This window comes from Cynocephalus volans, chromosome 4 (genome assembly GCF_027409185.1).
Source record: "Cynocephalus volans isolate mCynVol1 chromosome 4, mCynVol1.pri, whole genome shotgun sequence".
In the NCBI taxonomy this organism is placed as follows: Eukaryota; Metazoa; Chordata; class Mammalia; order Dermoptera; family Cynocephalidae; genus Cynocephalus; species Cynocephalus volans.
In genome coordinates, this window is record NC_084463.1 from 168,366,528 (window position 1) to 168,390,636 (window position 24,109).

Genomic DNA, 24,109 nt, shown 5'->3' on the forward strand with positions numbered 1-24,109 from the left:
TGCAGTGGGGGAGGTGACAGTGGAGGCTGGGCCCTGCGTGGGGCTGTCCTGGGCCATGTCTACCTGACGAAGGAGGCAATGGCGACCACCTGCAGGACAGCCTCCAGGCTGTGGAGTGCCAGGAGCGTGGCGCTGAGGGCCGAGTCTGCCCACAGCACCAGAGTCTGCCAGAGCAGGAAGTGCACAGAAAGGAGGATGCTGCCCACAGTGAGAGCCAGGCTGGCAGCCAGAGGTACCTCGGCCTCTGTCAGGTTTCCCTTTGTGCCTGGAGGACCGAACAAACATGGTGAGTGAGGTGGGGGCTGCAGGGCATGCTGGGACCCACCACCCACCCAGGATCCATGGCCTGTGGTGCCCGGGGAGGGTGGCTGCTGAGGACCAATATGAGCTCATTGCAGCCACGATCCTCCAGCACACAGCCCACCGCGGCCACCACCTGGGACTTGGAAGTGCCAGAGAGCAAAGGGCAGGGTGGGGTGCGCTCCTCCCTGAGAGAAGCCTCTGCAGTGGAGCACATGGCTGGATCTCAGTCTGGGTCAGCTGTGCTGGTTGGGGACAGTCTGGTATGTAAAACAATCCTAAGAGTATCTGCCACCTTTCCTAATTCCAAGTGGGACTGAAGGGATTTTGTTAAAACTTCCAAAAATATTTCACTCTGGGTTAAGGCCAGTTCTGGAAAATTTCACAGATACTCATAAAAAACAAAACTACATGTTTGACAAACAAATGGAAAGTGCCAAGCCCCAGTTGCCCCCAGCTGCCCCAGGAGCCCTGAGAGCCTGCAGTGTGACATGTCCTTGGGGCCCTAACAGCCCCTACGGGGCAAGGCAGGCCCAAGGCCCCTTGAAGGGCTGGCCAAGAACCAAGTCTCTGTCCAAGTGCAGCATGTGCACCCTCCTGGGGCAGGCTGCCCAAGCTCCAGCACCGCGGGTGTGCAGGCACGGCGGCCTGAGCCCCTCTGCGTAAGATTGACGGCTGAGGAAACTCGCTTACACCCACCCAGTGGAGTCCGAGGTCTGATAACAAGAGCAAGGGCAGGGGCCCAACCTCCATGTGTGCCTCGGTTTCCTCACCGTACATCAGGTATCACAAGGGGCGTGTGTGTCCCAAGGGGTCTTAGACCAGAGCCCAGCAGGTGCAAGGTGCCCTGGAAGTGCCGCTGCCACATCCCCAGTGGCAGGGCAACAAGCACAGTGCCACTCTACAGGAGAAACAGATGTGCTGCGTGCATGCGCCTGTGACCGTGAGCATAGGAGCGGGAAGGGCCAGGACTGCAGGCCTGGACCCTCGCTGCTCACAGCAGGCAGCTCTGGGAAAGGGGTTTTCCACGTTTTATTTCTGTTCTCCTTGAGTCTTGTGCAAGAACATGACCTTGAATGAACTGTGTGGTTAAAGAAAGGAGTTGGCTAAGAGAGGGCACGTGAAGTGGTCACAAATTTGGGGCTCCCGGAGCTGGACTGGGGGCACCTGACAGAACTTGCCATGTCTTCTCTGCAGGTGGCTGAGGCCAACTGGAAGGACGGGGTGCTGGGGAACAGTTTGGAGCTCCAGGTTTGATGGCTAGGCTGGGTTTCCCATGTTACCTAGTGGCCAGGGGCTATGCTTCCAAACTAGAAGTGTCTCTCCCGAGGGTGCCACCAGTTGTCTGTCTCTGGGACAAAGTTTCTGAATAAACGATTAATACTTAATGACACTGTCAGGCAACACCTGCCAAGCAACTGGCTGAGCAGTGTGGATAAAAATGTCTCCAATAACCATATTACAAAATGGCTAATATTTAAAGGTTCAGAACACTTAAGATAGCAACTCTGTTATCACCAGTACTTTGCAGTTTTGAGTCAACTCACCCAAGTATAACCGAACTGCTTCCAGAATTGCCATCAGAAACAGCAGCGTCAGGTCGAGGAGCAGGTGGTTGCAAGGGTAGCTGAACACTTGACCTAGAGAACACGGCACAGACCAGACGCGAGTTACTTGAGGCGGCAGCAGCAACTCTTCAGCAAGCCTTCCGTTCGTGACTTACTTTTATAAATAATCATCAGGAGCGTGGCGAGGAAATACAGGGCGTAGTACGTCCCACTGAGGTAAAACAGCATTTGAAGAGGAACCGACGAGAGCTGCTAAGTGGTTAAGGATCCTCTAGCTCAGTGGGCTTGTGGGCCCCTACCCAGGTGGCCAAGCAAGAGGGGCTGGTCTGCCATCTGCTCGGTAGCTGCAAACATGCAGATCCAGCTTAGGCTCTGGCAGATGGGCACGCACAGGTGGCCATGGAGAACTGGCCACTGGCTCCTGCCCATCTGGGGCTTCCATCTCGACCTTTGTTCCTGATGTGGTCATGTGAGCTGGCAGGGCCCCCAGGGGGCATGAGGGTGAGGCTGGGACCCTTCCTCCCATCCCCGACAGAGCAGGGTTTGAGTGACTGCAGGCAGGACTGGCAGGAGGACGGCTTCCACATGCCAGTGCTCCTGGGTGATGTCACCCTGACCATGGTGGCCCCCATTATGAGTTAGAGAGAAAAAAATGACTTTCTCATTTCCTTCAGAAAAAATACATTTCTCTCTGTTTGGGGGCAGTTAAATACCCACTAGTGATTTCCTGAGCTCTGTACACACCATGTTTGTTTACACTAAAATGAGTCTATGGCCATCCAAAGTGAAGGGTTTTCATCTTGCTGCCTCCGTGGCCGGTGGGCGGCAGGTGGAGCTCAGCGCTTAGCTAGTTCGGCAGCTTCCTGGGTGCGCCTGTGGCGGGAAGGGGCTGGGCAGGTGGGTGATGGAGCCTGCATGCCCCCCTTAGAGGAAGTTAGACCAACTCTCTAAATCTGTCAGGGAACACCCCTCCCTCTTAAAAGTGGAATTACTAATCAGAGCTTATGGAAAAGGTAGGGGTGGGGTGTAAAGGAACAAAAGTGGGCCCAGCGCTGACTGCACTGGTCCAGCAACTTGGCCCTCTGAGGCCGGCTGGCGAGTGGGGGGTGCCGCAGAAGGATACCACCGTGGAGGAACCTCTCCCTGGAATGAGAAAGGGTCCATCAGTGAGGCTGAGTCCCACCAGGATGCTTTCCCAAGCCCAGCTCCACCTTGGTAGGAACCATCTCTGTTTTATTCTCCTTTGATTTCACATTTACAGAAAACAGGGAACATTTATTGTGGGCCTGTGGCTATTACTGCTCCATCACCTCTATATCCGTCCCTTCGAGGAGGATATGACAATTTCTGCCTTTCAGACCTAGGCTGGAGACAGCGTGTGCCTGGGGTACAGCGGAGCTAGACTGAAGCTTGGTCTACTCCCAGGGCCAGATCCTACACGCTACATCTGAGAGACAGAAACGTCCCCAAAATGTAACCAAATGGCAGCTTTTCTCGTCTTTTGTGGTTTCTGAATATTTGCCAGACATATGTAGTTAGATAAAAATCTTTTCTGATTTGGGTTATACCTTTTTTCATAAATAGACATCTGCTTTCCTCTGGCATTTTATTTATTGCCCCAAATATCACTCCAAAAATAAGAATGTTCTAAACCAGCTGTCTAGTGTTCTTTCATTGTGCAATCTCTTGAAGCTCTTCTCACCCTACTACTGGCATGTTTTCCGGGTTTTTGCATGGAAGATCCCTCTGACTCATCCTGGGATCGAACATAGCCTGGGTTAGATTTCCTGTCTGGAGAGAGGCTCATGCTAGTTGCACATTTATGATATGTGCATGTCTCTGCATGTGCATACTCACCAATAAAAATTTAGAATTTGTCAAAAACCTCCTGTAAGGGGAGGCTTGAGCTATATTGCTGGGCAGCCAGTAGGACAGCAACCGGAACCCACCTTCTCTGTTCCTTTCCTCTTTAGTCCCAGGGTGGGAAAGAAAGAAGCTCTTGGCCTTGGTGAGTTTTTGTGGGTGATCCCACAACTTATTGGGCAGATTTGGGGCCCTCACTGCCAGAGTTTGTGGAATCTCACAGGGCAAGAGTCTTAAACTGGTAAACACAGGACATTAGTCACAGAGACTCCGAACTGGGCTTTGTGCCAAGAGCAAGAAGCCAGGAGTGGGGCGAGCAGTGGCACCGCCTTACGGGCATGCTCTTAAACCCGCTCTCTTCTTCTCCAGGCTGAACTAGACTACCCAGACACCTGCCATTACTCAGGTCAATTCCATGTTAATTGGGGTTTTCCTCCCTCCTGATCCTTCTCTTAAAGGTTAGCTTTGTGAACATTTCAAATGTATCTACTAGTTGCCCATTGTTATAGACTGAAATTGTGGGGCAGAGGGGAAAATGCTGCATAAAAACCTTTAGCGATATAGCCTTTAAATAATTAATATGAAGGACGGCTGTGCTCAGGTATGCAGTTGTGACAATTTCAGATCTCTGCGAGCTCCTTCTGACACTGGATGCAGCCTCAGCTTTCAGGACTAACACTTCTTAGTCAATGATTTACTATAGTCACACTGTGTCACCCAGACGTTAAATGCAGACTAGGAGAGCGCAGACGTTCCCCCGAGGTGACAGACAGGCGTGTGCACAGAAACCCCGACTACCAGGGGACGCGCACAGACAGGGTCGGGATGCGGAATGCTCTGCGCAGGGCGCGGGACAGCAGGGACCGACGCCGCTCCGCACTGCTGCAGGCCTGCCCCGTCAGAGGGGACAGGGTCGGCGCGACAGTCGGGGCCGGAGCCGCCCCCGGGCCCTGGGCGCCCGGAGAGCACCGCACGCTGCAGAGCCCTCTCCCACCCCCGCGCCTTCCTTTTTTTCACGAACGTGGTACCCAGGCAATGAGAGCGGGTCGCAGGCGGGGTGGGTGACAAGCCTGCCGTGCGCGCCACGTGCGGCCAGCTGTCCGACCTCCTCCCGCTGGGCAGTCCGGGCCCGGGTACTACAGCCCGGGGAGCCTCCCGCGGACTAACGGGAGCCTCCGAGCCGGGCGGAGACGCGGGCCGGCCCCGTCAGCTCCCCGGGGCTCCCCGGCGCTCACCTCGCCGCGCCGCCATCTTGCCGCCCCGCCCGCCGGGTCCGCCGCGATCCCGGCAGCCTCTCGGGCCCGCGCCGCGCGCGCCTTCGGCCATTTCCGCTCCTGCTGCCGAAGGGGCCCGACCGCGCCGCGTGCCGGGGGCGGACGTCCGAGCCGCGGCGGGGCCCGAGCGGCGGGTCCGACAGCACTCGGGCGCCTTCGGACCAGAGGAGGCGGAGGCCGGGGCTCGGAAGGGCTCGGGCTCGGGGGCGCTCGGCCGAGCTCGGCTCCGCCTCGGGCCGACCCGGCTCCCGCCGGCGACGAGGCCGTCTGCGCGGGCTCAACTGCGTCGGAGGCTGGCGAGAGTCTTCCCGGAGCCGGTCGGCCCTGTCGGCCGGACACCGCAGCCGCCTCGGCCTCCGCGACGGGGCGCGGGGCTGCGGCCGAGCCGCTCGGAGGCGCTCCTGCGGCCTCGGGCCCGTTCGGGCTGACTCGGCTTCTGGCTTCGGGCACCTTCGGGCCTCCTCGCCTCCAGACTCTCGGCCCGGCTCGGCCGGCCTCTTCGGGCCCCGCTTCGGGCCCGGAGCCCGGCGCCTCGGGCGGGCTCGGCGGAGTCCGGATGGAGGACTCGGACTCGGCGGCCAAGCAGCTGGGCCTGGCCGAGGCGGCGGCGGTGGCGGCCGCGGCCGCTGTGGCGGCGGCGGCCGCGGCCGCGGCGGGAGGCGAGGCGGAGGAGCCGGTGCTGGGCCGGGACGAGGACTCGGAGGAGGACGCGGACTCGGAGGCGGAGCGCGAGACGCGGCGGGTCACGGCCGTGGCGGTGATGGCGGCCGAGCCCGGGCACATGGACATGGGAGCCGACGCCCTGCCCAGCCCTGAAGAGGCCGCCGCCGCCGCCGCCTTCGCAGGCAAGTGCGCCCACCGGCCTCGCGCCTCTCCGCGCACCGGCCCCGCCCCACCTGCCCCTGCCACACGCACTGTCCGCGCCACCGTTTCGCCCGCAACCTGCTCTGCACCTGCCTGGCTCCACCTGCCCTGCACACTTGCCACTGGCACTGCCCGCGCCACCAGTTCGCCTCCCACCTGCCTTGCGTCTGCCTTGCACCTGCCGCGCACCTGCCCGGCTCCACCTGTCCCGCACTCTTGCCACACACACTGTCTGCGTCACCGATTCGCCCCTCACCTGCACTGCACCTGCCCTGCATCTGCCGGCCCCCACCTGCCCCGCACCTGCCCCGCACCTGCCCCGCACACTTGCCACACACCCCTGCCCTGCGCTACCGGTTCGCCCCTCAACTGCACTGCACCTGCCCCATACCTGTCCCGCACCTGCCCGTCCCTACCTACCCCACACACTGGCCACACCCCCCTGCCCTGCACCACCGGTTCCCCCGTCACCTGCAGTGCACCTGCCACGCACCTGCCCATCCCCATCTGCTCTGCACCTGCCCCGCACCTGCCCCCCACACTTGCCACACGTACCTGCCTCATGCCACCAGTTCACCCCTCACCTGCCCTGCACGTCATCGCTGTGACCTGTGCATGCCCCTTCCCCCACCCCTTCCATACCAGCTTTGCCCTACCCTCTACACATTTACTCCTAACTCCCTTCTTGTGCCAGCACCGCCCCCCTCCTGCTCGTCACTCTTTGCCTCTTCTGCAACCTTCTCAACACCTGCCTCCTGCCTTTTCTGTCCTCTCCTGTCTTCTCCTCTGTCCATCCTGTCTGGGAGGAGCCTGAGGGCGGTGGGCATGTTTGGTCACCCAGAAAGCCCCAAGTGCAAGGGCCAGGTCAGGTATGACTTGAGCGCTGAGGAGCAAGAGAGTCCTCAGCCTGCAAGGGCTAGCAGCCTTCCAGAGCCGGGAACATCAGAGGTCAGCGTGGCTTTGTGGTGGCAGGAAGGGCCCGCATCGCACTGTGGACCCGGGACACACCTGTGCAGGCTTCCCTCCCAGTCTGCCCTCTTTTCCTGTTGCCTTTTCCTCGGTGGATCCTTGCAGCCATGGGTTGTCAGCCCACGTCATTGGTTGTGCTGCCCATACAGTGTTCTCATTCTCAGGTTTCATAACACACGAGGCATCTGGCCATGCCCGCAAAAGCCCTTTAAAGGTGTTGCCTCCCCAGACTGCCACCCTGCAGCCATCCTGTGTCCCAGCTCACGTGTGACTGGATGGTAGAGACTTTCTCACGCTTTGTACCCTCTTCCCAGGTCGAGCTACTGAGTGTTCCAGGAACACTTGGGATTGAGTGTTCAGACTCTAGGAGGAGCATTGTGAGGCACTTTGCCCACTGGGAGCTTTGCAGGTTTTGGAACTGGGCACATCAGAGCTGTTGTGTAGTTGCTCTGGGTGTTTTTGCAGACCCACTGGGCCTGGGTGAAGGGGCCAGCAGTCTGGGTTCTGCCCCAGCTGTGTGCCTCTGGCTAGTGGTCTGTTGAGCTGCTCACAAAAGTGAGGGGGGGCCTTATGGCTCTTTGAGGTCCAGTTTTCATTGCTGAACTCTGGTTTGACATTGGGGTTTGGGGCCATGAAGTCGTACCTCGGGCTTTGTCTTTCTGCATGTGCTCTCTGAACGCAGAAAAGAAATGTGATGCCACCCGCCATGACGTCAGAGAAACATGTTGACATGCATTTTTCCTGCAAAATCTTTTAGTTGTGTTTTGATGTGTTAAAGCATGTCAGAATTTTTATTATGACGTACTGAAGTCAGGTAATTTCCAGGTTTAGGTAACTCAGCAGGACAAGCTGCCCACCAGAGGCCGCCTTTGAGCAGATGCTGCTTGAGCTGTCTTTAGGCTCTGTGTTCAGACATATGCTTTCAGTGTGAGCAGCCTGGCCCACCCTGCTGGGCCTTGCTGTGTCAGTGCTGGCTGAGAGGCAAGGGTGAGCCAGCTGCGCTCCTGGTGGCCTGGGAGACAGACAGGTGAACAGGAGCTTTCAGTGCAGTTCAGTGAGTGCTGGTTAATGGTGTGGGCAAGACTAATTAGCCAGTATCTTTTGAGCCCCTTCCTATGCCAGAGACAGCACTGGGCACAGGACAATCTAGAATGCTGGGTGACAGGGCACTTGTCCAGCCCAGGAGCATCAGGGAAAGGCTTGGCAGAGGTTGGAGGGAGGTGTGAAGGGCATTGGTGGCCGGGGCTTTGTGGCCTATCTGGGGTAACAGGCAGCAGGAGGTGGGGTGCAGCAGCCCTTCCTGGAGCCCATCCTGGGTGCAGTCGCTGCTGGAAAGGCCTGTCTGCATGCTGAGGGGCAACATTCCATGCTGTAGGGGTGACACGGGTGGCACTGAGGGGCACAGGCAGGTTGGACATGCTTTTGTGGAGGAAGAAGAGCTGGGGAAAGCATCAGAGACCAGGGCTGGGATAGTGAGCATGAGGCTGCGGTCACCCAACAGTGGTGGCCTAAACCGCGGCCATTGAGGACCCAGGAGGGAAGAGAAGAAGCAAGACTGGAGCATGCTCTGTGTTGGCCAGACAGCAGGAATCTAGCTGGGTGTGGGGCTCGTCTGATCCGTAGGCTTTGCAGCTCTTTGCAAAAGGAGGAAGAAGCCAAAAGGTGGTTTGGCAGAGCCATGGCTGGCTCAGGGTGTGGGGGGCGGGCTTGTCGTGGGTGGGTTTTGCTGTGAGTAAGTGGCTTTGTTGGGGAAGGATAGATTTCCTCTCTTTTTCCTAGAAGAACGAGATGATTTAGACTATGGACTTAGAAATGTTGCTTGAGCATTTTTTATAAAACTGTTAAGACTTTCACTGTTGAAACGGCTTTGTTTGAGGCACCCGTGGGAGGCTGCTTGTGAGTGGTCTGGCTTTTATCATGCATTAAGGTAGGTTCCTTCTGTTGCAGAGGTGACCACGGTAACGGTGGCCAATGTGGGGTCCTCTGCGGACAATGTCTTCACGACGTCAGTGGCGAACGCGGCGTCTATCTCAGGACACGTTCTGGTAAGCTGCACTGAGGGTTGTAGCCCCAGTGTGGCCAGCACCACACTGGGCACCTTGGGCTTCTCTACATTGCCCCCAGGTGGGTGACTCCCGTCCCCGAGACCCTCCTAGGGTTCAGCCTGCAGTGTGAGGGTCTGCTCTGTTCCCAAGCCACAAAGGTGCGCATGCGACTCACTCTGCTCTCGGGAGCGTCAGGGCTGTGCTGCCGTGTGAGGAATTAGAGCCTTGGAAGGCCAGGTGAAGACTTCTGATTTGAACCGAGGGGTCTTTTCCTCACTTGACTTCTCTGACAAGGGAAAGTGTGTAGTAAGTGTGGCTTCTGTGAAGGGGTAGCGTGGGAGCACTGGGAAGAGCCTGCCGAGCAGTGCGGTCAGGGTGACACGCCTGCCTGCGCCCGAGGGGTGGGAACTCCCAGCTTCCTGTCTGGTTCCGGCTGCTCTTTCTGTTCGTATAGCCCCACGGACACTTGGGAAGAATCCCCCCAGTGTCCCTTCTCTTGGCATTTACAGCCCTTCTCCCCGTGTTCATTGTGCGTGTGTTGCTGCCATCCTCTTAAGACAAGCTACTGAAAACCAGTTGTTCCTCAAATACTGTTCGTGCCACATCCAGAGCCCTTTTGTGACTATGTTGCATCGGGCTATTTCGTATCTGAGGCCTTCGGTGATTCTGGGCACAGTCTGGCTAGCCAAGGCAGACAGCATTGTCAGCAGGTGGCAGGTGCCGGGGGTGGGTGCAGCCTCCAGAAGGGGGCTGCCCTGGGAGCACGGCCAGGCCGCAGCAGTCTTTTCAGCCCCGATCGCGCACCTGGGACACTGTGGGTCTGGAGGCAAAGTTGTCGTTATTAGAATAGCAAGAGCCCTCACTCTCGGTTACAGTAGTGGCAGCACAGCGGTAAGAAACTTGGTTTATGTCCGATGGGTGGTCAGAGTGCTCGCAGTCCAACCGGTGCTTCCAGTCAGCTCTCCTTCCTGGCGGCAGTCTGTGTTCCTTCTCATTTTCTGGGAGGGACTGATGCCCGAGGCTCTGCATGTGCCCAGAACGTGCTGGTGCTGGGGGGCTGGGGACAGTGCTTAGCACTGGCTCTGAGGGCAGGGCTGGCCTTTTCATCCAGACAAGGAGGATCCAGAGCCTAGTATGTCCTGTGTGGAAACTGACAAGTAAAAGTTCTCAAATACCTATGTATTACCACTTCTTTTCATGAGAAAAACACTGTGATTCTTTACCCAACAGTCCCTTTGTGTAGGAGGGAGCTTCAGACCTTTAGTCACTCACAACAGCACAGACACTCTTCTGAGGAACCCAGGGCTAGGTGCATGCATGTTGGGGGGCCTCTCATTCCATGATCAACTTCCCCTCAAGTCCCCTGATTTGAAGGTGATGTTTTCAGGTGCAAGAAGAGGTTTTCTTCTCAGTTTGCCTCGGTTTTATGCTCTTAGCATGAAAACATGAGAGCGTCCCAGAGTGCTGGAGTTGGATGGGTTCCTCTGCATCTCTAGTTTGCCTGTTAGCTGTCTGAACAGAGCCTTGAGGCCCAGAGTTCTCTGGACGACGTGGCCGAGGTGGGGCCCAAGCTCCAGCAAGGATGGGTGGGAGCAGGGTCTCTGGCCATTTGTGAGGGGTCTGTGCAGCTGGCAAGGCAAGTTCCGGGGCTGGCACTGAGGAAGTGAGCAGTGGTCACGCAGCATTCAGCCAACATGGAAATGTGGTTTATGAGGTCCTGGTCTCCACTGGCTGTCTGTGAAGAGCTCTGGATGGGACATGGCAGGAGAGGGGAGTCCTGCAGTAGGCCTTGGCTGTGAGTATTGATGTGGTCTTTTGGAGACCCTCCCTAAGACCTGTGCCCTTGTGGGAGCTGCTCAGGTGTCAGGGTGTCTCCTGCCTGTAGGGCCTTTACTGAGCACGTTTGTTCTTTTGCTTTGACAAGTGACTGCGGGCACTGCGCTCAGGCCACGCAGGCCCTGGCGCTGCCTTTTCTTGTTCTTGGCTTTGTTTTCAAGTCTTTTAGAGACATCTTTGGAGGAGACATGGGTGCCTGGGTGGTCATCCCCTTCTTGTGGTAAATGGCAGGAGCCTTGCTGTAGGGCCATGTCCTGTCCTCGGAGGTGACTTACGGAGGCCTTCTTTCTTCTAGTCTGGCAGGACAGCCCTTCAGATTGGGGACAGCCTGAACACCGAAAAAGCCACGCTGATTGTTGTCCACACAGACGGGAGCATCGTGGAGACCACTGGCCTGAAGGGCCCAGCAGCCCCCCTCACCCCAGGTATCCATGATGCCTGTTCCCCAGGCCTGCAGCAGAACATGTCTGAGAGTGTCTGGGATTCATTCTGGGTAGTTATTTACTTATTTATGTGGTGAATTTGGAATATCAAATATTACATTGAAGTAGAAAAAGTGGAATTTTCCAGACTGAGGAAAAGAGTTCCCACAGTTGAAGGGGCTGTCCGTGAACCCTGGGAGAAGGTGCTGTTAGCAGTGAGCTGGGCATTTTATGCGTCTCTAGGCATGTCACAGCACCTCTCATCTTCATGGTCTTTCTTTGCCCAAGGTCCTCAGTCTCCTCCAACTCCTCCTGCTTCTGGCCAAGACAAAAGTGGAACCAAGTATAACTGGGACCCGTCTGTGTACGACAGTGAGCTGCCCGTGCGGTGCCGGAACATCAGTGGCACCCTGTACAAGAGCAGGCTTGGCTCAGGTGAGGGTGGCACTGGGCCCGCCCCGCGGCCACTGCTGCTTTGGATTGGAAGGTGTTGTTCCCCCACGATAAACGCGGGGCCAGGGGAGACTATAATGGCACATAAAACTAGGAGACAGAAGTTGCGTGTGTCAGCCACTGGGAACTGGAGCCAAGGCAGTGGAGAGACACCAGGTGGGGCAGGCATGAGAACAACTTAGGGGGTAAATTGAGAAACCACGGGATGGGGGAGGCACGCCTAGAACTCCTTCCCCAAGGTCCCCAAGTTGCTGGTCAGCTTGGGACCTGTGGACTCTGTAAGCGGCTGATGCTTCTGTGGGACATGGCTGGGCTTGCAGTGAATGTGGGCAGGGAGTGGAGAGGTCAAATAGGCGGTCAGAGGCACAACCTGCAATGTGGGTTCCTGGTGGAGATTTGTCCCGGCAGCTGTCAGGGCAAGCCTGGGAGTGGGTTAGTTCACACAGGCCAGGAGGGGGGCTCTGGTGTTTGTGCAGCCAGGGAGGAGCCAGAGGGAGGCAGAAAAGGAGAGGGAGGTGGGAGAGAGGCCTGGCCTGGGGCGGGCGGGCCAGCTAGGTTCCCTGAGATTGCTGCCCTCGTTTCAGGAGGCCGGGGGCGGTGCATCAAGCAGGGGGAGAACTGGTACAGCCCGACCGAGTTCGAAGCCATGGCTGGCAGAGCCAGCAGCAAAGACTGGAAGAGGAGCATCCGCTACGCAGGCAGGCCCCTTCAGTGCCTCATCCAGGTGCGGAGATGCACACTGTCCCTGAGCCTCAGCATAGAGCTCAGAGGTGGCACACATGCTGAACTCAGAAGGATCTGAGCCAGGGCACTCTGAGGCACCAGCCGGTGGGCAGAACACAGGACACGGGGCAAACCGTGCACTCACCAGCTGTGGGACTCGGGCAGTTCCTTCCTTCTCTGTCTTTCAGTTCCCTCCCTGATATTTCAGACGGGGATGACAGGGTTGATGACCCCATGGGATTGGTGTGAAGTGTGCGTGCGGCATGGAACAAGCACAGAAAAGGGGAATGTCAAATACGTAAAAGATAAAATTGGCCGGCTGGTTAGCCCGGTTGGTTACAGCATGGTGTGGATAACACCAAGGTCAAGGGTTCAGGTCCCTGTACTGGCCAGCCATGAAAAAAAAAAAAAAGAAATAGTAGAAGTCTGGATCATAGCTTCTGTTTGAGCACATGCGACTTGAAAGACACCGGCCTTCTCTCTACTCCAGTTCACTCATCAGGAAACAGGACTTCTAATTCCTATCCAGTTTAGCTCCTTGGGTGTTGTTAATGACAACGCCTGTAGAGTCTTCCACTTCCTATAAGGAAAGAGGTAGGTCCTGCCACCAGTGATAACACTGCAAGGAAGAGAGGGTTGTGGTAATTACTGTGTTCTATTTCTCAGAATTTTGATCTTTTATTTGAAATCTTCTAGTATTGAATGACCGACATTTAAGGGCTGGCTTTCTAATGCATCGTGGTACTTGTCATGTTTCAGGATGGGATTTTAAACCCGCATGCTGCCTCTTGCACCTGTGCCGCCTGTTGTGATGACATGACTTTGGTAAGTTGCCAGGAAGCCAGACAAGCTCGGCTGAGTGAGGGCAGCTGAGTGAGCACTGTGGCCCTCTGCCCTGCAGAGATACTGTCCTCGCCTCTCCTGGGGCTGTCGTCTCTGTGTCCCTGGCACATCCCTGGGGTTCCCGATGCTTTGACTGGGCACGTGCTTGGTCCCTGAGTGGCTGCTCAAAGAACATAAAGGAGACTTTCTTAAGTAACAGAAAGCTCCGATAACATCACCATCTTAATGCCCAAACCAAACACAAACACTTTCTTTAATGGCTGTAACAGATGTGTATGTGCCATTTTGTATTCTGTGTTTTTTAACATTACGTTATAAAAATTCTACACTAAACCTGTTCACGTACAGAGCTTTTAATGTCTTTTGAGATACTCCCTTATCCTAAATTATTAACTGCTTAAAAGACAAAATCATTTTCATTGATTTCTGTATAGCTTTCAAAAGTGTGATACTAATTCTAATTTGTAATGTATGAACATACCTTTTCATTTTAACTTTCCTTAATGTTGAATATTATTATCTTAAAATATCTTAAAATTAATTTAGAAGCTATTTAATGAGATCTCCTAATTTTAATTTGATTATTACTCTGGTTAATTACTGGAAGAAAAGAAAGAAAATTTATTTGGAAAGACCATGTTCTTAGGGTGAAACACTAAATATTCCAAAATTGTCTAGTTCATGTATAGATTTAGTATGATTCTAGTGGAAAAACCAATTTTGTGAAAATAAAATAATTTTAAAGTTTATTTGGAAAAACTAGGTGAGACTCTCAGATCTTGCAGGGGTAAAGAGCAGTGAGAGGGGATTAGCTCCTCTAGGAGGTTTAGAATACATGGTGGAATCATTTACAGTTGCTCCTGAACACTGAAATACTTAGGGGTAAGTCTGATAAAACATGCACAGGATTTGTATACTGAAACTAGAAAATGCTGATGAAAGAAATCAGACAAGGCCTAAATTCTTCAAGAGGCATACTATGTCCATGGATAGGAAGACAGCATATTAAAGATGTTAATTTCCCCTAAATTGATCTATAGGTTTAACACAATTGCTATCAATATCCCAGCAGGATTCTTTGTGGATACAGACAAGCCGATTCTAAAATTTATGTGGAAAGGCAAATGAAATAAAATAGCCAAAAGAGTTTGGAAAAAGAAGCCTAGAATTGGTGGAGCCACACTACAAGGTTTCAAGACTTACTGTATTGCTGCAGGAATCAAGACAGTGTGGCATTGGCAGAGGGAGAGACCAGAGATCTCAGGAACAGACAAGAGCAGACCAATGTAGACTGACAATAGGCTTTTCAACAAATGGTGTTAGAACAATCGGACATTCGTAGGTAAAGAAGTAAACTTTGACTTAGACTTCACGCTTTATACAATAATGAATTCAAAAGGGATCATAGATCTCAATGTAAAGGTAAAACTATAACATTTTTAGAAGAAACACATGGGGAGATCTACATGATCTAGGGTTAAAGCTAGGGGTTCATAGACATGAAACTAAAGCACAGTCCATGAAACAAAATTGATAAGCTGGGCTCCATCAGATTTTTAAACTTCTGGCTTCTATTTCTTGAATGGAGTGGGAGCTCCATGGACCTGCTCTGCAGAGAAACACAGTCAGCCTTCAGCATCTGTGAGTTCCACATCTGCAGATTCAGCGAACTGCAGGTTGAAAATATGAGGGAAAGAGAAAAAAAAGCCCAATAAAAAATAACATGGGCTGGCCAGTTAGCTCACTTGGGAGAGTGTGATGCTGATAATCCCCTCCCAGCCAGCCACCAAAAAATGACAATGGTCAAAAACAACGCAACAAGAAGAAATAATGCAAATGAAAAATACAGAACAGCTACTTCCATCGCACTTACATTGTATGAGGGCGCTTCAAAACGTTCGCGGAAAAGTGGAATTAAAAAAGATAATATGAGTCCTTCCATGAACTTTCTGAAAACCGTTCATATTAGGTATTGTAAGTAATCTAAATGGTTTAAAGTGTATGGAGGATATGCATAGGTTCCATGCAAATCTTACGCCATTTTATATCAGGGACCTGAGCATCCACGGATTCTGGTATCCACAGTGGGGGGGTGGAACCAATCCCCCGTGGATTCCGAGGGACAACATCCCTCGGATGAAAATTTTGGTGGTAACTGGTGAAAATTTTGAACAACCAACCACTGAGGTCTCTGGAACTTGTCCTGGGGCATACGACAAATGAAGAAACATCCTTCCAACAGATGCACCAAGTCTCGGGAAGAGCAGGGAAGTCGAAGCATTTGAAACAGCCTGCTCCCTGCCTCCCTTCTCTCCCACTGTGAAGGAGTGGTGCTTCTGGGGGGCTTTGGCCCAGAGCTCAGGCTCTCCTATCCTCAGCTCCCAGTCAAGGACTATGGTGTCTCCCTGGAGGGGCCGGCTGCCAGCATTTCCCACCCCAGCTCTGAGCTGCAATAGCTTCTGGGTGAGTGTGACACAGGCTGCCTTCGCACAGCCTCCTAGAGGGCAGGGGCTGTGCTCAGGTGCCCTCACCCAGCTCACACCAATGGTGGAGGCCCCGTGCTCAGGAAGGCCAGCTGGGAGGAGCAGAGGCGACTGCCTGGCCAGGCCAGGCAAGGAACAAAGAGGAGGCTGGCAGTTCATCAGAGCCTCGAGCTGGCTGGTGGCCTGCCAGGTCACTGGAGAGTGACGGCACAGAAGAACCCACCTGAGCCAGAACAGGCCTCCTAGATTTGCCTCCAAAGCCACCTCTGTAAAGAAGCCCTCATTTAATTGGCTCAGAAGTAGAGAAATTTTCATGTCAGGGCATTGTCGAGAACAGTGGGGCCCAACAGCTGGCTGTACCAACCAAGGCAACAGCTGGACAGCGAGGCCAAGGAGTCAAGGAAGGAGATGGCTGCAGCCATGAGCCCTGCTGGGACCGAGGCTGTGCACCACAGGGGAAGGGGACCTCAGTAAAGTCATGCAGCCGAGCCCCAGAGAGGGGATCAGTGCTCACTCGCTGCAATACCGTGTCACCTGGACTGTTTGGTTGTCAGCAAATATTGTAAGACATGCCACGAAACAGGAAGGTGTGAACCATGCACAAGAAAAAAGCAGACAACAGAGTCTGCTTGTGAGAGGGCCCAGATACTGGGTTTAATAGAAAAAGGCTTCAAAGTGGACGGCATGAAAATGTCCAGAGAACTGAAGAATCCGTGGAGTGTTGGGCCTGGGTGCTGTGGCGTCCACAGCAGGTTGGCCACGGCCACCCTCGGGCTTCCTTCTGCCTTCTCCAATCCCAGCACTTCACTTGACCAGCCTTAAAAACTAAATGAAAAGAATTGACGGAAGATGTGGCGACAGACTCTCCTGAAGTGACGGGCTGGCCAGTCAGCTCAGCAGGTTAGTGCTGACAACACCCACGACAGGGGTTTGGATCTCCTACAGGCCAGCGGCCAAAAAACGGGAACAAAACGAAAAAGATAGAAGTTATAAAACAGAATTAAGTGGAATTCTGGGATTGAAAAGTAGAACGAGAAACCCACGAGCGGCTCAACAGATTTGAGCTGGTGGGAGAACCGGTGTGAGCCTGTGTCAGGTGCCCGAGTGTGGTGCTGGCTGCGAGGGTGGGGTGGGCCGCCGTGCCGGGGTGAGCAGTGTGCCGCAGGAGGGGTGGGTCCCCGGCGGCCCTCTGAGCCTGGGGCTTTTTCCACAGGGGAGTCTCATGATTCCTGCAGCCCTCTCTGTGGTTGCTGGTCGGTTCAGCTTTTCTGTCTCACCAGCTGTGCTCAGTGCCTGCCCCGTCCGCCAGGTCGTTCCCCTCTCGCTCGAGGCTGAGCCTCTTTCGTTCCTGTCTCTGGTCCCCGTCCGTTTTCTGTCTAGCAGTCCCTGAAGCTCTGCTGCATTGGTGGTGCTCATCTTGTTCTGTGGCACTGTTATTCTTGAGCTCTCTGAAAGTGTCCTTCCTGTCGTTGTAAGGAATTGGGGCCTGAGGAGGGTGGGACTTCTGAGCGAGCTTCCCATTGGACGCAGTCTCACCGTGTGACTTGTACAGGCAGAAGAAAGCGCTGTCATTTAATGAGTAGAAAGCACGTGGCCCTCTGTCCGACCTTGCCTTTCTCCCCCAGAGTGGTCCAGTCAGGCTCTTCGTGCCTTACAAAAGGCGCAAGAAGGAGAACGAAGTGCCCACAGCCCCCGTGAAGAAGGACCCCTCGAAGAACATCACGCTGCTTCCAGCGACAGCTGCTGCCACCTGTGAGTGTTGGTAAAAGGCTTCATGCTGAGAGGGATCCCCACTGGTCACGCTGGACTGTGGTTTTCGTTTCTCAAGTGCGCATGGTAGGGCCGGGAGGGTGCGATGCCCACCTGCGCCTTCCTCTCCTGACCGGGCTCCCGGGCAGGGAGGGGCCCTGTGCTCAGCTCTGCCTTCCGTCCCCCGAGACTGGGGCATGCTGGTGCCGAGCACCTGCCGGGTGGCGGCACCCACTCAGTGACATCTCCTTAGCAAGTGCCCAGTAAGTGCTTCTGATGGGGGGCAGGGGCTGCTGAAGCCCTTGTAGCTGGGGATATGGCGGGTATTTACTGGTTGGCCCAGCCTCCCGGGCTTCTTCAGAGAGGTCGTTGGTATTCACACCTTCCTAATTAAGATTCCTTTCATTTTTAGTTTTAGCAGCTTTCAGAGAACTCTCCTGTTATGTGTAAAACTGGCACTGTTGTCTGGGAAGGGGGGATTTGGGGAGTGGAGAAAAAGACCTGGCTTTTTTTCAAACCACAAAATGGATGGAAAAGATGCAGGGGTGGGGAGAGGTAGTGACAGGAGGCTGCGGTGTAGCGGTGGCCTTTGTCAGGCAACACACTTCGGAATGTTATGCATCTGTGGAACATGCCTCTCGAGAGCACCTGTGGCTCACTCACCCGAGTCCGTGAGTGGGCAGTGGGGGCGCGTCTGGTAGAGGCAGCATCTCGTGGCCAGTCGCCAGGCAGGCGGGAGCAGCAGAAATGCTGTGGGCACACAGGCCGTTTTTATCTTCAACTTGGCCGAGTCTTTTTCTTAGTTCAAACTGCAGAGTATTTTTTGTTATTTTTAGTGTTCTTTTACTTTCATCTTCTGCCAGGCAGCACGTTCACGTGGCTCGTGACTCACACTGCAGTAACGGTGGTGGGTCTGCCATCCTGTCCTGCCTGCTCTTCTACCCACAGACACCCCATTGCGGCTTTCCTGCATTTCCTTCTGCGTGTTTGGGGACGAGTACTGTGGTCTTTCTGGACCCTGTGCCCTCGCAGGGAGCGGTGCCTGCAGCCAGCTCAGGCAAGCTCCGGGCCTGCGTGCACCTGGCCATTTTGCCTAACGTGCGCTTCTGCCTTTCCAGTCACCGTGACCCCCTCGGGACAGATCACTACCTCTGGGGCACTGACCTTTGACCGTGCGTCCACTGTGGAGGCCACCGCTGTCATATCGGAGAGCCCGGCCCAGGGTGACGTCTTTGCGGGAGCCACGGGTGAGTTTTCTCAGCCCCTGCCTGATGCTGACTGTTACATTGGTCACTGCTGCACGGGCTTTGCAGGCTGCCTGGCACCTTGGGCGGGACCTTGAATAGGGGCGTGCATTGGTGGGGGCAGTGCGGGTGCTGTCAGGGAAGTGTGGCTGGTTTGGGGGTGGGAGGTGATTATCTGTGACAGACCATGTGACCGGCAAAGCTGGAAATGCTTCCGGTTTGCTGAGTCCTGCTTCAGGCTACGGCAGAATCTGAGCCGTCTGTGTAGTTGTGTTCTAGGGGCACGTCAGGGAAGTGAATGGAACAGGCAGAATTAATTTTTGTAGTATATTCTATTTTGCCCACAATATCCTAGTTCCTACCATGTCAACAATTCAGATTCACCATATTTCAGGGCCTCAATAGCCACATGTGGTGAGAAGCTGCTGTACTGAATGAAAGTTAGATTTAAAATCTATGGTGCCAAATCTGGATCCCAAGACTGTCTGATCACTTTTCTCTCAACAGTGCAGGAGGCTGGTGTGCAGCCTCCCTGCAGGGTCGGCCACCCCGAGCCTCACTACCCCAGCTACCAGGACGGCTGCCAGATTGCACCATTTCCAGAAGCTGCGCTGCCAACATCACACCCCAAAATAGGTAAGTTTGAAAGAGTGCATGCACATATGGGTTATTGTCTATAGAACTGCTTTTAATGAAAGAATTTTTAAGTGAAATTAGGGTTTATTTTGGTTTGTTTGTTTGTTTTCCTGCTTACGCACTAGATCAGGGACTGACAAAGTATGGCCCACTGCACGTGTTTGTAAATAAAGTTTTATTGGAACAGGGCCGTGCCCATTGATCTGTGTGTTGCGGGTGGCTGCTTTTGTTACAACAGCAGACTACTCCCAAGGGGACTGAATGGCCTGCAAAGCCTGAGGCATGTGCTGCCAGGCCCTCCTGGGGAAGAGCGCATTTACAGTCTGTCTCCCCATCAGATGGACCCTACCCCACAGCAGGGTGTTGGTCTCGCTGGAGTTGGCCCAGGGCACTCAGTGGTGAAAGAATGAAAGTCCCAATGTGTGCATCACATGCAGCCTAAATCTCAAAAGGGACGTGGCTCTGTCCCTGCATCTTGGCTCTGGCTTTTCAGTTAGCTGTGCTTGTTGTTGCCAGTACGGGGATCCAAGCCCTTGGCCCTGGTGTTATCAGCACCAGCTGTAACTAACCGAACCGGCTGTCCAGCCCTAACTACACGTTGGGTACATCTCCATGTCCTCAGGCTTTCGTAAAGGGCGCACACGATCAGTAAGTTGCTGACTGAGCCTTGCCCTGTGGTGGACATCTGCGATCCTCACGCTTGTGCTGGTGCTGACAGTGCGGCATGACACTTGTCCACAGGTTCTGAGGGCTCCGCCATATTCACATTTGCTGTTTCACATTCTGCCTTTTGCCTGTTTAAATTCTTCCATCCTCAAAGCCCACCTCAGGTTCTACCTCCCTCTCTAAACCCCACCTTCATCTGCAGTCCCTGGGGCCTCAGGGTGACATCTCAGCCAGGCCCCGCACTGTGTTTTCCCAAGACCTTAGTGAATCTCTGCTGGGGGGTGGGGGCGCTGTCCTGTCCTGGCCAGGGCTGTCCTCAGGGGCTCGTGCGCTGCTCTGCAAGGCACTCAGCTGGCAGGAGGCCCTTGGGTGTACAAAAAGTGCAGCTATAGCACGAGGAGCTTCTCCCCGAGCTGTTTGAGAGTGCGCTGCCGACACTGCCTGGGGTGCTTTAGTGCGTTCTTCTCAAACATAAGGACACCGTCAAAATCAGGAAGTGAACAGGGACTCATCCTGCCATTCGGAGTCTCCAGTCATTTTGTGTCTCTTTAGTCTCCCTCAGGCTCAGCCTTCACACCCTTGACGATTTTGGAGGTCACAGGAGCGTTGTTTAAGGAACTCCCTCCCCTTGGATTTGCAGTGTTGGCCCATGAACTCGGGTGGTATGTCTGTCAGTTGGGCACAGATGTGGGGATGGGGCTGCTCATGGCCCTCGTGACACATGAGTTCTTCTGTCCTCTCCCTGCTGAATTTGGCCTGACCCCTGGCCGGGGTGGTGCTGGCCAAAGCTCTACACTGTGACACCGCCCTTTGCCTCTGGTCAGTAGGTGCCTGTGGGAGATAAGGGGAGGCTGCGGAGACCTGTGCTTCCTCGTCAACGCTTGCCGTGCCTTGTGAGTGTGGACTGAGCGTTTCCTATGTCACTCAGGGCTGTGGTCACTGCTCCTGCTCAAGTTGCCCCAGACGTGGCCAGTGGTAGCTCTGACCGCCCACTGCTCTCAGCATAGCCAGACACTTGCAGCTTATCTCAGGTTTCTGTTCCTCCTGGAGTCTGGCCATCTTAGTGGCAACGGCGTTTCTGGCCCTGGTCGCAGTGGGCTGGGGCCATCTGTTCCCAGCTTCTGCGTTGACCGTGTCTGTCTCAGCCCATGTCCAATGGGAGCTTGAAAAGGGCCTTAATGGAAGAACTTACACCAAGAAATGGGCAAGTGCTACATATCAGGGCTTGTTTCCTGAGGGCGAGAGGTGACACTGAGTCATCTGTGCACCAGGCCCTCCCAGTGGGTAGAGGTAGGGAAGGAGTGTGTGTCCTCACACATACGTGCACACACGTGTTCATCTGTGATCTGGATCTCTCTGCATGTGTAGAAAGCCACCAGCTCCCAGCAGAGTCTAGTTCTAGTACAAAACCACAGGGCTCGCTCTGGTTCCCTCTCTTTCCACTTCTGTAACTTTTTTCTCTAGCTGAGAGATACCTGACTGCCATTACTATGAACAGATCCCCCTGCGTGTGGCCGCACATCCAGGAGGACTTTCTGCATGGGCAGATGTGAAGGCAGGAGGCCTGAATCCTCTGTCTACTTTCCTGTTTAGATTTGACCTGGGGCCACGTCCCTCCTGGTGTGTCTTTGTGGCTGATTCTATAAGTGTTTGGTGGCCGCCCTGCACCTGGTGATGTTTCGCCTGGGGTCTGTGTGTCTCACTTGTGAACACGCAGCTTTCAGCCTTGTGTCTGGTGTGGTTAGGCCTCAGCAGGTGCTTTTTGGTGACCGTGTTAGGACTTTTAAAGTGTGGAGCTGGGATGGGACAGAATGTCTTTCCGTTTCTGGGGTGTGTTAGGAAGATGCCTGGCAGCAACTTATGCCTGTTTATCACCTTATCCCCTGCTTTCTCACACTTGATGAGAGTTTTCAATGGAGGCCTTTTTGAAGCTAGGACATGTGTTAATTCCTGCTTTATTTTGCTTTCCAAACATTCTAGTGCTGACCTCCCTGCCTGCCCTGGCCGTCCCACCCTCCACACCCACCAAAGCTGTGTCCCCCACGGTGGTCAACGGGCTGGACATGTCAGAACAGCGGAACTGGTTGTACCTGGAAGAGATGGTCAATTCTCTGCTCAATACGGCGCAGCAACTGAAGACAGTGTTTGAACAAGTCAAACAGGCCAGCTCCTACCGAGAAGCTGCCATGACCCAGGCCAAACTTCAGGCTGACGCTGAGCGGAAAGAGGTATGTAGGTACGAGCACAGGGACCGGGAAGCTACCGCGTGCTCCTCCCATGCCCTCACTGGCTCTGCGGCTGGTGTGGGATGTCTGCATTACTTGTAAAGCCACTGCCCTCCTTTCTGGGAAATCATTCACAAACGAAGCTTTTCTCATAGAGAAGTGATAGCTGGTGAGTGGTGTCCTGATCTTTAAGATGGACGGCACTCCTCCGACAGCCAGGAGAGACACAGGTGGAAGTAGACTTTACCAGGTCCTGGGGCACACGGCACTCCCAGAGGCTGCACATGGAGGTCAGGGAGCACGTGGGGGGGCATGGGGGCCAATGCCTTAGTGGGTCCAGGATGCTGTCCAAGCAGGCTTCCCGAGAGGAGTTTCTACTGGTGGGTTTAGAGCAGGCAGGCACGATCTCCACGAGGTCACGCTGGGCTGAGAGGTGGTCGTTGCAGCCTATCTGTGCCATCCATGAGGGGTGTGGGGTCAGCAGGACCCGTCCAGCGGGCTGCACCTCGCTGTCCCTAAGGGAGGTGGTCACCAGGAGGCGGCTGTCTAAGTCAGGTGTTTGGATCGACCACATTGAGGAACTGGGAGGAGGTGAGGAACTGGGGACTGTGTCGAGGTGGCTGAGCCCTGCTTCTGGTGTGGGAAAGTCCAGCTTGTATTCAAAACAGGTGTCAAGGCAATGTGAAATGACAAACTTTCACTGCAGAAGGTGTTTTTATTTATTGTAAATAAGATTGGTTTATTTCAAAGGGAAAAAAATTCGTATACACCAGCCACTATTTTTGAACACTCACCTTTTATAGATATTATTTAAATTTTCAGGTTGTTTTCACATAGTGACATGTGTCTTGTATGTTAAATTTGGAAAGCGTCACTTGGGTGTCTTTGTGAAGGCTCCACCTTGTCCTGGTATTTGGGCTCTTTCCATCTGCTGTCATATCGCGCCACTGAGGGAAATGTCCTGGGTATTCCACACCCGGCTTCCAGCACATTCTTGAGAAGTTGGATTCTGCGTCCGCAACGTTGTCTTTCAGCTTCCTCTCACCACAGGACAAGTGAAAGTCCCTTGCATCCCTTGGGCTTCTTTTTGTACGTGGTCTTTATTTTTTTTTTTTTTTTATTTTTTTATTTTTTTTTTTATTTTTTTTTTTAAAAGATGACCGGTAAGGGGATCTTAACCCTTGATTTGGTGTTGTCAGCACCACACTCAGCCAGTGAGCAAACCGGCCATCCGTATATGGGATCCGAACCCGGGGCCTTGGTGTTATCAGCACCGCACTCTCCCGAGTGAGCCACGGGCCGGCCCTGTACGTGGTCTTTAGATTGCTGTAGGGAATACAGGGCCCAGTGGGGCCAACATTCATATGCCAAAGATAAATCGCTGGGGAGTAGGTTGTGGTCGTATGTCACTTCTCATAGCTTAAACCCAGCATGAGAAACTGCGCATTGCAAGGGACTGAGGATGAGAAATGAGGGGTGGGGGTGTTCTGCTCGGCACAGGCAGAGGGCCCTTTGTGGAGGGGCTTGAGGCTGCAGTAGGCAGTGATGAGTTTGCTAACGTCAGCTTTTTCAGTTACGGGAAATGTGGGCTTTGGTTTGTAAACAAATGTCAAAATGATTTTTTTCCCACCAAATCTATATAAGAAACTTTCTCTTTCATTTATTCTTACTTCTTATAGACCAGAGGAAAGAAGTGCTTTTCAGGTTCTTAGCTTTCTAACTGGTATCTTAATATGTGATTAACTTGTCGTCAAGGAAGAAAAGTGTTTCTCTATGCCTGAAGACAGATAATCTAAAAATGCTCTTGGGCTGGCCGGTCAGCTCGGTTGGTTAGAGCAGGTCCGTACAACACCATGATGTCACAGGCTTGGGTCCCGTAGTGGCCAGCTATCCAAAAAAATCTTTTAAAAAAAGTACAAGCCATACTGATACATACTCACTGCTGA

General features: G+C 54.0%; 2 protein-coding genes across 5 annotated transcripts in view; one reads left to right on the forward strand and one right to left on the reverse strand.

Annotated features, from left to right (window-relative positions):
- On the reverse strand, nucleotides 1–5,100 carry TMEM80 (transmembrane protein 80). Of its 3 annotated transcripts, none has more exons than XM_063093704.1 (5): nucleotides 4,967–5,100; nucleotides 2,992–3,011; nucleotides 2,024–2,117; nucleotides 1,848–1,940; nucleotides 1–265 (listed from the first exon to the last, which is right to left on the reverse strand). In XM_063093704.1, exons 1-5 carry the CDS (start codon nucleotides 5,055–5,057, stop codon nucleotides 60–62), a joined length of 504 nt encoding a protein of 167 aa, XP_062949774.1. In that variant the 5' UTR covers nucleotides 5,058–5,100; the 3' UTR covers nucleotides 1–59. The 3 variants fall into 3 exon arrangements, with proteins under 3 accessions (XP_062949774.1, XP_062949776.1, XP_062949775.1); XM_063093706.1 differs by lacking the exon at nucleotides 4,967–5,100 and adding an exon at nucleotides 4,760–4,789; XM_063093705.1 differs by lacking the exons at nucleotides 2,024–2,117; nucleotides 2,992–3,011.
- DEAF1 (DEAF1 transcription factor) overlaps nucleotides 5,079–24,109 on the forward strand; it is a 33,438-nt gene continuing 14,407 nt past the window's right edge. Inside the window, exons 1-10 of one of the 2 annotated variants that reach the window (XM_063093702.1) lie at nucleotides 5,079–5,850; nucleotides 8,786–8,883; nucleotides 11,015–11,144; nucleotides 11,430–11,576; nucleotides 12,179–12,318; nucleotides 13,077–13,142; nucleotides 17,269–17,395; nucleotides 18,511–18,639; nucleotides 19,144–19,272; nucleotides 21,919–22,166. In XM_063093702.1, coding sequence (XP_062949772.1) covers nucleotides 5,562–5,850; nucleotides 8,786–8,883; nucleotides 11,015–11,144; nucleotides 11,430–11,576; nucleotides 12,179–12,318; nucleotides 13,077–13,142; nucleotides 17,269–17,395; nucleotides 18,511–18,639; nucleotides 19,144–19,272; nucleotides 21,919–22,166 — 1,503 coding nt within the window. In that variant the 5' untranslated portion in view covers nucleotides 5,079–5,561. The remainder of the gene's footprint in view (nucleotides 5,851–8,785; nucleotides 8,884–11,014; nucleotides 11,145–11,429; nucleotides 11,577–12,178; nucleotides 12,319–13,076; nucleotides 13,143–17,268; nucleotides 17,396–18,510; nucleotides 18,640–19,143; nucleotides 19,273–21,918; nucleotides 22,167–24,109) is intronic. The other variant, XM_063093703.1, reaches the window with a different exon arrangement.